The sequence below is a fragment of the Oryctolagus cuniculus genome, chromosome 5 (assembly GCF_051225735.1).
Source record: "Oryctolagus cuniculus isolate XC-2025 breed Fujian yellow rabbit chromosome 5, ASM5122573v1, whole genome shotgun sequence".
NCBI classification, from domain to species: domain Eukaryota; kingdom Metazoa; phylum Chordata; class Mammalia; order Lagomorpha; family Leporidae; genus Oryctolagus; species Oryctolagus cuniculus.
This window is the reverse complement of record NC_142871.1, coordinates 18,939,241-18,950,087: the sequence shown is the minus strand read 5'-3', so window position 1 is coordinate 18,950,087 and position 10,847 is coordinate 18,939,241. Positions and strand designations below refer to the sequence as shown.

The 10,847-nt window shown below is 45.3% G+C and overlaps 1 protein-coding gene and 1 long non-coding RNA gene across 4 annotated transcripts in view; one reads left to right on the top strand and one right to left on the bottom strand.

Annotated features, from left to right (window-relative positions):
- The window catches only part of LOC149126425 (uncharacterized), an 84,914-nt gene that overhangs the window by 12,460 nt on the left and 61,607 nt on the right, over nt 1-10,847 (bottom strand). The window lies entirely within an intron of this gene.
- Nucleotides 1-10,847, top strand: part of UST (uronyl 2-sulfotransferase) — a 337,883-nt gene that overhangs the window by 303,024 nt on the left and 24,012 nt on the right. For 2 of the 3 annotated variants that reach the window (XM_051836817.3, XM_089333647.1), the window contains one exon: nt 5,165-8,037. The exons of the other annotated variant lie outside the window; for it this stretch is intronic. In XM_051836817.3, the coding sequence (XP_051692777.1) occupies nt 5,165-5,448 (284 nt within the window). In that variant the 3' untranslated portion in view covers nt 5,449-8,037. Of the gene's footprint in view, nt 1-5,164; nt 8,038-10,847 lie in introns of those variants that run through there. 3 annotated transcript variants of the gene reach the window in all.

Here is a 10,847-nt window from a genome sequence, read left to right as displayed (position 1 = left end):
CTGTAAGGAACAGTAATAAGGTTGCTGACCTTTCTTAAAATAAAACAACACAGCACAGGCACCACAGTCGGCTGCCTCTGCAATATCCTAGCTGCATGACCTTGAACCAGTCACCGTCCTGCTCAGCCTCAGCTTCCTCGTCTATAAGATGGCTCTTCCATCAGTCAAGGGGCTGTCATGAGGAGTCAGTGTATAAATGCTTAGCTCATTGCTTGCTACGCCTTAGTCCTCACCAAACGTGGCTGACACTGTACAGCACATGATAAGGGTCAGGCTCAGCTGGGACTGTTGCCACCTCTTGACAAATCAGTTAATCATGTAAATATGTCCTGGTTCCTTGCACTTGTACTTGAGGACATGCTATCCCTTTTAACAGAGCCCAGTATTTGCTTTGTCCCTCTCCCAACACCCCTCCCTCAGCCGTAGAGAACAATGCACAGAAGAGAGTTTTATTGTGTACTAGGAAAAGCTTTATAGCAGTTGACCCAATTACCAAATCACGATCAAACAAAATGCATAAGTCCGTCATGCATTTACTTTAAAAAATCTTACTCAAAGTCCTACCTGTCTTAAAGCTAATAACCCATCATATAGACCAACATTTTCAACCTGTTTACCTTGAAGACTAGTTTAGGAGGTTACTTTGCTGTGGGTTAAAAAGTCAATGGCGATTTCTTGGATGGCTTTGTGTTCATGGCATTTATTTGATTATACTTGCTGTATGTTTTTATATTTTTAGGAAATTATTGTTGCAACCTAAAAACAACAGGCCCTTAGGCCCGCAGTAGAAGCAATCAATACCAAATGACTTCTTTTCAAAGACCCAGGCTCCCTATACTTGCCCCCTTGGGCCATCTCCATAACTTGTTTGAATGGAATTCCATCGAAGTTCCAGGCCCTATTAGGCCCCTTCTCTTTCATAAAACATAAATCCAAGTCCTTCCCTCTCACTGCTGCAATTTTTGTGACTCCATACCTGGCCAGCACATAAAATAACTCCAGAATTCACTCATTACACTGGGACCAATCCTTTTCAGAATAAACAAAGTATGCAGGGACTTTCAAAAGTCTGCGGAGGGGCCGGCACTGTGGCACAGTGGGTTAAAGCCCTGGCCTGAAGCGCGGACATCCCATCTGGGCACCGGTTCAAGTCCTAGCTGCGCCTCTTCAATCCAGCTCTCTGCTATGGCCTGGGAAGGTAGTAGAGGATGGCCCGGGTCCTTGGACCCCTGCACCCACATGGGGAACCCAGAGGGAGTTTCCTGGTTCCTGGCTCCTGCTTCGGATCTGCTCAGCTCAGGCCATTGTAGCCATCTAAGGAGTGAACCAGTGGATAGAAGACTCTCTGTCTCTACCTCTCTCTGTAACTCTGTCTTTCAAATAAATAAAATAAATCTTTAAAAAAAAAGTTTGTGGAAATGCATACTGTGAAAAACACTATGTCTAAATTGTAAGATTTTTTACACCAAAATAAGTTTGTCCTTTAATTCCATTTTTTAAAAGATTTGTTTATTTGAAAGACAGAGTTACAGAGAGAGAAAAAGAGAGAGAGAGAGAGAGATCTTCCATCCACTGATTCACTCCCCAAATAGCCACAACAGCTGAAACTGGGCCAGGCCAAAGCCAGGAGCCAGGAGCGTCTTCTGGGTCTCTCATGTGAGTGCAGAGGCCCAAGTACTTGGGCCATCTTCCACTGCTTTTCCGGGTTCATTAGCAGGGAGCTGGGTCCGAAGTGGAGTGGCCGAGACATGAATAAGAGCCTGTGTGGGATGCCAGTGCAGCAGGTGGAGGATTAGCCTACCACCCTGAAAGTCATGGCTGAATTTACTCTAAAGAGGCTATTTAAATGCTTCTCATTGTTTCATGGCTTTTTCTTATGAAAACAAATGCAAGACATTTCTTTATGATTTCCTAAGTAGGAATATTTGTGAATACATTATTTTCCATTAAGAGCCATGTAAATTGTTAAATCCTTTTTTTTTTTTTGCTTCTAGAAGGTCTAGAGTCAAACTATTTTTTTAAAAATTTTATACAAGTTGCATGTGTTTCCTGTGTACAGATTTAAGAACATAACTGCCCCTCTACTCTCCCTCCCACCCAAGCTCCAACCCTTCTTTCTCCTCCCTCTCACATTCCCACTCTTAATTTTTACAAAGGTCTATTTTCAGTTTACTTAATGATCATATAGTTAACCTTACACTAAGTACAATGGTCAACAAATAATATGAAGGAAAAAAAAAAAACCACTGTTCTTCAACAGAAGAGACAAGGGCTATAAACAATCATCGACTCTCACAATGTCCATTTCTCTCCAATACATCACATTTTAGAGCTGGAGTCAAACTCTTGACCTACCTCCTGCCCAAGTAGGTAGGACATCCAACATATGTTTTGTGTTATTGCCTCTAGGGTCTGGGGGCTAATAAATAACACCCATTTTTCTCTGCCTGGGTTCCAAACCCATTGAGAAATACACACATAGACATGGAGATCTGAATGTGAGCCTCGCCCCCAGAACAAGTGAGGTGGGAGGATGCAGCCTGGGTGTGAGGAGAGCTGCACTGGTAATTCACCTTCCTGAGTTAGGTAAGCCCCCTCCCTGAGAACAGGTGCATGCACCTAGAGGGGACACCTTCTCAGCCCCAGTCCCAGAGACACACTCAAATGCTCAATCCCTGGTGCTTGGCTTAAGAGGGACTGGGGCAAAAGGCCAAGAGTGCAGCCCCACGGAGATCCTTCCACGTGGGGAGAGAGAAATAATTACCCCCCAACACTGACCATTCTCCTCCTTTTTCTGCCCACATCCTCCCTTTGCTCGGTTCTCCAGCTTCGTAGTTAATAGTGGCATATAGATTTTGTCAAATTCTATAGAATCTTTTTGGAGCAGATAGGGCCAAATAATTTAATGAATGGATTTATTTTAAAATCACAGGAATCTTAAATTCTTTGTGGTAGGGGGGTGGGGTATGAGATGATAAAACTCCACATATTTTACAGTGCTTGGAGAGGAAGAGATGGTAGAAAACTGGAAGTTAGTGAATTATTTTTCCTCTGCCTCTCAGTGTTTAGCTTGATACTGTTTATGACTTGTCTTTCAAAAGATTTTGTTTGCTCTCATAGAAAAACACAAAGGAATGTCTATACTTAAGGCCATGAACGTGACCCACCCCAGATTAGCAAGGGTTATATCTGCAGAGACGACAGACAGGATTAAATGTTCCATTGTGAACCCATTTTAGAAGAGTCTCTGCCAAGTTCCTTAACAAAAATTCTAGAACTGGTATAACCAAGTGTGTGTTACGCCTTTCAAGAGAGTCAGTTTGAAAACCAGCACCCTTATTTCAGTGAGGCTGCCACCCAGACAATTTGTTTAATTCCTTCTTTAAAATTGCTACTGGAGCCTTCAGAAAGTGTATGAAATATCTTCAAAAAGGAAATTCTTTGTACTTTCTTGTGAATCTGATTTTTGAAACAGCCGTTTGGAGCTATATTTCGTAAATTATGCACCTACTCAAATTTGATGGCAAAAGCTTTAGTTAAAAAAATAAAGGGGCAAATCATGGTCTTGGCTTTGGCAGTGGTTTCTTATATAATAACACCATAAGGCAAGTGGCAAGAGAAGAAAATAGATGAAATTATCTTCATTAAAATTAAAAACTTTTGTCTATCAGAGAAGACTATCAGAGTGCAAAGACACCTATGGAGTGGGGAAAATACTAGCAAATCATATTCCTGATAGATTTACAAAGTCTCCAGAATGTATAAAGAACCTCTACAACTCAACTACCACAAAGCAAAGAACCTAATTCAAAAGTGGGCAAGGACCTGAATAGACATTTCTCAGAGAACGTGTAGACATGGCCAACAAGCATGTAAAAAGACCATTAGTCATTAGGGAAATGCAAATCAAAACCAGAAGGAGACATTACTTCACACTCACTGGGATAGCAGTAACTACACACAGAGGAAAGTAACAGTTGTAGGAGAAGATGTAGAGAAGTAGGAATCCTCATGCATTGTAGCTAGGAATATAAAATAGTGCAACCACTATGGAAAACAGTTTGCAGTTCCTCAAAAAGTTCTTAAATACAGTCATCCTATGACCGAGCAATTCTACTCCTCCACTTATACCAAAGGAATTGGTAATAAGAATGCAAACAGATACTTGTATGCAAGTGTCCATCATAACAGCCAAAAAGTGAAACAGGCCAAGCCATAAAAAGGAATGATGTCCTGATATAACATAGATGGGCATTAAAAACCCAGTGCATAATGAAATAAACTAGACCAGTAAGGACAAATATTGTATGATTCCACTTATAGGAGGTACTTACAGTAGGCAAATTCATAGACACCAAGTGTATTACACATTACTTGGGGAGAGAGGGGAAAGACTGCATTATTATTTAATAGGTTCATAGTCTTTGCCCTGATAAAAAGGGTTTGGAAATGATGGTGATGATTGTTCAACATTGTGAATGTCATTAGCACCCCTTGCTTGTAAGTTAATGTTATCTATATAACTTTATGTTAATAAGCATTGAATATAAAAACATAATATTTTAGGTGACTAAGCATTAGTATAAAATTTAGCAGGCTTTAATTATATATATTTTACCACAAAATAAAACATTGTAAAATTTACAATAGTCAAAATTATATTTAAGAAATCTAACAATCTTTCCTCTATCTGTTGACAAATGCATAGTGAATTACACTTTCTGTGAAGTATTTTAAATTTTTTACAAACACCATGACCACTAGAAAGTAGTGACACAGTGCTGTGTTCCCCCTTCTGAAGATAAGACCCTTTTGTTCATCTAACTAGAGATACTGAAAAAAGAGGGAAAATGGATATATTTTTGCAATTCAAAAGCTTATATAACTTAGAGTTAGCAAGTGAGTTATGATCAAATCACATGGTCCACACCCCATGAAAAAGAAAAATAGGTTGTTTAGGTTTGGTCAATGGACATCGATATTAACACCTAAACTGTGGACCGAGCTTTCCAAATATTCCCAGAGACCCTCTCTTTCCCCTTCTTGCTCAGATACTTGTTTTGTTTCGTGGGTGCTGCCAGCACCGTGCAGGTAATGCAGCTTATTCCTTCCAAGCTAAAGCATTGCGGACGATGGCTGATATGCAACCCTGGTTCTTTTCCAGAACATAGGAAACTTGGCAACATGACTGTGACCGTGAAGAAGACCGTGCCCTCTCCCGAGGCTGTGCAGATCCTCTACCAGCGAATGAGATACGAGTACGAGTTCTACCATTACATCAAAGAGCAGTTCCACCTGCTGAAGCGCAAGTTTGGACTCAAGTCTCACGTCAGCAAGCCCGCTCTGAGACCACAGTTCTTTATCCCATCTCCACTGGAAACCGAGGAGCCGATTGACGATGAGGAGCAAGACGATGAGAAGTGGCTAGAAGATATTTATAAGAGGTGACGCCAGCACCGCGTGGCCTCCGTGGTTGCATCTCCCTATTCCAGAAGGTCTTTTGTTAGGGGAAGAAAAGTCCTTGGGACTAAATTACTGCTCATCTGCATTTCTCAGAGCAGATCATTCCCACTTGTGGGGCTCATTGGGAGATGCCCGGTTTTGCGGGTTTTATTTGTTTAATTTTATTCTGTGTTTTTTTCCTTGGTTCCTTGGATCTTTCCCGGGTACATTAGAAGGCTCCGTCACAGGCATCTTGTCATTGAATAGCTTCCCACCCTACCCCAGTTTGATGTGAGAAGGGGAACAAATGCAGCTCACAGTCCAGGGCCCTAAAACTTAGCATTTGTAAAACAACTTGGAAAAATATTCCCTCGGTCATAGGATGCACCCAGCCTAGTATATTTCAGCAGAACCACAAAACCACTCCAGAGACCAGGGGGTCTATTCTAGAAGGATCTAGGAGGAGAAGGTAAGACAGATAAGGACACCAAGAGGGGGGATAGCCCTGGTTAAGTGGTTGCCCGACCTGGGTGGAATTTGCCTCTATAGAGGACATTCGCAGCAAGAGCAGTGTTCTTGTCTCAACAAGAGCCAGTTGGCTTGTGCTGTGTCCCCGACCGATCAAGGTCAAAGTCAGTGTATGGCAAGCTCCTTGAGACCTTCCATTTGCAAGCACCGTTCTGACAGGCATCAAAATAGCACAGCAGTGGAAAGCATTTATTTGCTGGTTGAGGAAGAAAGTAGGCAAGACAGATAAACTCTGGGGGCATGTGGCTTCAGGAAAAGGGTGTGGTCTTGACCTTTGTGCTCAATCCAAAACATCTTCCTCCCCAACATTGCTTTAAGGGGGAGTTCCGGAACCAGTTTAGCTCTGGCATCTGACACCTGTGGCAGAAGTCTGATGTGCAAGCACCAACGGTGCACAAACCATCAGTGCCACCCCTGGCCAGTACTGCCACTGGGGACTATAGTACCTGCTAGTCCCCTACGAGGCACCTGCTTTATGTAAACAGCAGTCCTGAGTTCTGTGCAAGCAGCAAAACCGCAGTCCCTCTGTATGCAAACTGCCCACTCCCAGGAACCCTGAGCAGGGCCATCAAAGAGGAAGGGCAAAAGTAAGAAACCGAAGCTGCCCCTGGTGCAAGCCAAGTAGCAGTTGGGCAGTTCCATTGCCCCAAAATATCTCTTGTCTCTACCGGTCAATGATGCCTTGATCCAATCATCAGAAACCTATTTGTTTGCGTTCTGAAAGATTTTTACCTTAAAAACAAAATCCTGAAAACAAGTGTTCTCCTTAGCAGCCAGCTGAGGGGCTGTGGTGCCATGGCAGCAGCAGGAGAGTCACTGGCAACCAGTTTTGTCTACTCTGTGTTTTTCCCCTAGAAGCAGCCCTTCTATGGCACTGGCGGAGTTGAGTTGGGGCACCCCATAGTAAAGAAGACATTGGCTTTACACAAACCACGCAGGTGCCACTTTTCAGATACCAGTAAGTCTCTCTAGGATCTTTTCTTCTTTTGCTAAAATGGGACTGTAGCCAAGATAGAAGGCAAGACCTTTGGAACCGGTCAAATGTGTGCCAGAGCTCCTTTGTCACGCGATGCGTTAGGACGGCTGCAGCCCTCGGGGGTCCCAGGAAGGCTGGGGCCGCAGGGACACAAGGTCCAGCGCCTGGGCCCTTGTGGGCCTCCATGTTGCCTCAGCAGCCTGGGGTGGGGAAGTGAGCAGGGGAAAGGTTCCTAGAGGAGCAAAGTCCTTTGTCCCGTTCATGGAGACCAGGGCCCTATCCTTAGGCACCCTTTGAAAGACAACCTGGAGAACAGCTGTCACCTTTGAAACAAATGCAAGAACTGCTGCCTGGTACCTTGTGAGTCGTTCCCAGGAAACGTCATATACAGCATGAGGATTCGGTGACTCGCGTGCGGTCCCACCGGACGCAGAGTTGGCCAAGCGTTCTCCACTGCTGTCAGGACATCGGGACGGTCGGTCCTTCCAAAACGCCTTCCCCCGTTGCAGGTCCGGCCGCGCCCTTTCTCCTGTGTGTTCAGAGCTGCTCCTTTCCAGCAGCGATCGACGCCTCCCCACAGCAGAAGATGCGCTCAGTGACTGACTGGTGGGGACGGCGGTCGATGTGTCCCAGCAAGCAGCCTCGAGGTCCTGAGAGGCGAGGCACCTCATCCGTTTCTGTGGCACACGTGACAGCATTGCTTTGGCCCTGAGCCCAACCCAGTTTGTACTTCATGAAATATATTGTACATTTTACATAGTTTAATTTAAAAAAAAATGCATTGTAAGCTAGTTGATCTCTGACTGCCTTATTTATTATAACCTTTCAGCACATTCCAAGGTTTTAGTTACTCAGGAAGGAGTTAATTAAAATGATTTTATTTTGGTCTGATGGATGTTTTTGAAAAGGAAAATTATTATTAGGAGCCCTCAGCCTACTTTTCCTTGAGTGCTGTAAAAGTGCTTGTAAACCCTTTTTTTTTTTTAAGAAGAAAGAAAAAATCGTGTTTGACATTGATGGAAATTCAAAAATATATATGGAACTGAAACATTTGCTTAGCTAAAATAAAAACAATCTGTGTTTGAGGTGAAGTGTTCCTTAACTTATTCCTTACCCATATAAATAAGTGAATGCAGAGAAGTTGAAAACCTCTCCATTGTATTGATAGCCGGAACGAAAAGTGCCTGCAGTGCCTGGGAGCCCCTTAACTGGGAATCTTCTTAACTGGCCAGGCTTTTCTGGTCCAGACGTGGTTTTGAAAAGATGGGTGATTAAACATCCACTGACCTTGATTCCTTCACATACATGACACCCAACAAAGTTGATGGGAAAAACGAGCTACTCATTCATTCCTCTTGTTGTGGCTGTGGGATGGCAAGCAGCCAACTGCCGCTGGGTTGGCTCCATGGGTTGGTTTGGGGTGATGGTCACCCGTCTGTGATACCAGGGGTCCACACTCCATGGCGGCAGCAGTGTAGGAGACACAGGCTGTGCCACGGGGTTGACTGTGTAAGCTGCTCTGCTTCCCGCACATGGAGAGCCCCAAAGGCTCCAAGACTCTCACCCCTCAAGTGTGTGCCCTTGATCCAGAAAAGCCCTCCCTCGGAGAGTCCACTGCTGTGGCCAAATGGAACTCACATCCCGCGCTTTCTAGATGTCAGACACCATATTCCAACCCCCTGCAACTGTGAGAAAGACAATCAGAATCTTAATATTAAAGAAAAACCCCATAAGAATCTGAGAACCTTAAACAGCAGGTGGTGACTAGTGACTCTTTTTTTTTTATTTTATTTATTTGAGAGGGGGAGATTGATTGATTGATTTCCTATCTCCTGATGCGCCCAATACCCACAACAGTCCAGCGTGGGCCAAGCCCCAGAGCTGGGAGACAGGAACTGAGTCTGAGCCTCCCTTGTGGGTGGCAAGGACCCAAGTACACGGACCATTGTGCACTGCCTCCCAGGTTGCACATTGGCAGGAAGCTGGGGTCAGGAGCAGAGGCGGGACTCGATCCCAAGCACTCCAAGATGGGATGTGGGCTTGCCAAGCAACGTCTTCACCTCCAGACCAAACACCCACAGGAGGCTGCCCTTTTTTAAAATCCAGTTTGTGCTGGCGCCGCGGCGGTGCTGGCACACCGGATCCTAGTCCCCGTCGGGGCGCCGGATTCTGTCCCGGTTGCCCCTCTTCCTGTCCAGCTCCCTGCTGTGGCCTGGGAGTACAGTGGAGGATGGCCCATGTCCTTGGGCCCTGCACCCGCATGGGAGACCAGAAGCACCTGGCTCCTGGCTTCAGATCACTGCCGTGCGCTGGCCAAAGCACACCGGCTGCAGCGGCCATTGTGGGGTGAACCAACAGTAAAGGAAGACGTTTCTCTCTGTCTCTCTCTCTCACTGTCTACTCTGCCTGTCAAAAAAAAAAAAAAATCCAGTTTATTCTTCCATGACCCAATCAAATGATATTTGTGAATGAACTTAAAAGGCAAAAGACCTAAACGAAAACTGTCCCACATAGGATGTTGTTTGTCTGGCTGGAAGCTCTTTAAGAATGTGTTGGACCCGCAGGCCCTAGATGAACTTCACAGACTAGGGCAGTATTTCCTCCCAGACAGACTGGTTAGCCCACAGCCACAGGGAACAGCGGCCTCCTGGGTCAGAGCTGTGCAATGCCCTTCAGCATACACAGGGTTTATTTCAGGAAAGTGACTTACTGCACATCTGATGGTAAAGAAACTTGCAAAACAAAAGCATTTTGAATATCTTTCTCCGGAAAAGTCTGTTTTCAACTAAAACCAATATGAAGAGTCTACTAAGAGAAACACAGGGCACGTGTTTCACAGCGCAGAAAAGTCGCTGTCGTGGGACTCAGGCTGCTGTAACAAGGCACCACAGAGTGGGCGCTTAACCAACAGTAACCTGGGTTCTCACCCTTCTGACCCTATAAGTCCAAGATCAAGTTGCTGGCAGGTGGAGTCTCCTTGGCTTGCCGATGGATGGCGCCTTCTCCCTATGTCTTCCCAGGGTTCTCTCCTCCGGGTGTCTACCTGTCTCTGCCCCACCTACTCTTCTTAAAAGCATTAGGGCCCACCCTAAAGACCTCATTTTAGCTTAATTATCTCATTAGAGTTCCTCTCTGCAAAGACACATTCTGAGGGACTGGTTGAGACTTCAGTATACGAATTTGGGGCAACATGATGCGGCCCATAATACCCAGGTGACAGAAGAAAGACAACTCCAGCTGGGAATAAAGCAAGCCTCCCATCAGACCCCTGGAGCTGCAGCCAACTCAGCGGTCATGGCAAAAGCCAGAGGGAAGACACACACATCTCATGTGCGAACTTTTTCCATCGAAGGTTCACTTTGGAGCTTCTACCAAATTAAAACTTCCAAATGACAAGGAGACAGAAAAAGTCCATCTACTGATCTGGCACCTGGAGTGGAAATGAGGACACATCTAGCCCCGCCCAGTACCACCTGCCACCTGGAGACTGACCTGGGAGTCAGGGCCGCTGGATCCACCCCTTCACTTAAGTTCTCCGGGTCAGATGCCAAAGCTGTATGTTATTCTAGGCCTTTCTCCCTACTCTAAGGACACAGAGAATTTCTTGTTTCTTGATGATCAGGTTTGGGCTGGGTTTGCCCATCTCAGATAACAGACTTATTTCTCTTAAAGACAAAATGAAGAAGATTCATATCCCACTTTTTATGAGACATTTCCAGTGGACCCGCCTCAAAGCAATGCAGTCAAAATGCAGCTCATAAAACCAGGGGAAGTCGAGTGCTGGCGGCCCGGGCAGAGCAGCACTGGAGGCTACGCAGGCCTGCTCGCGGGCTGTTCCCTCACTGGAGAATTCCTTTCTGCCTAGGGCAGGCTTGGCTCACTGCTCCCAGCTCTGCCGATT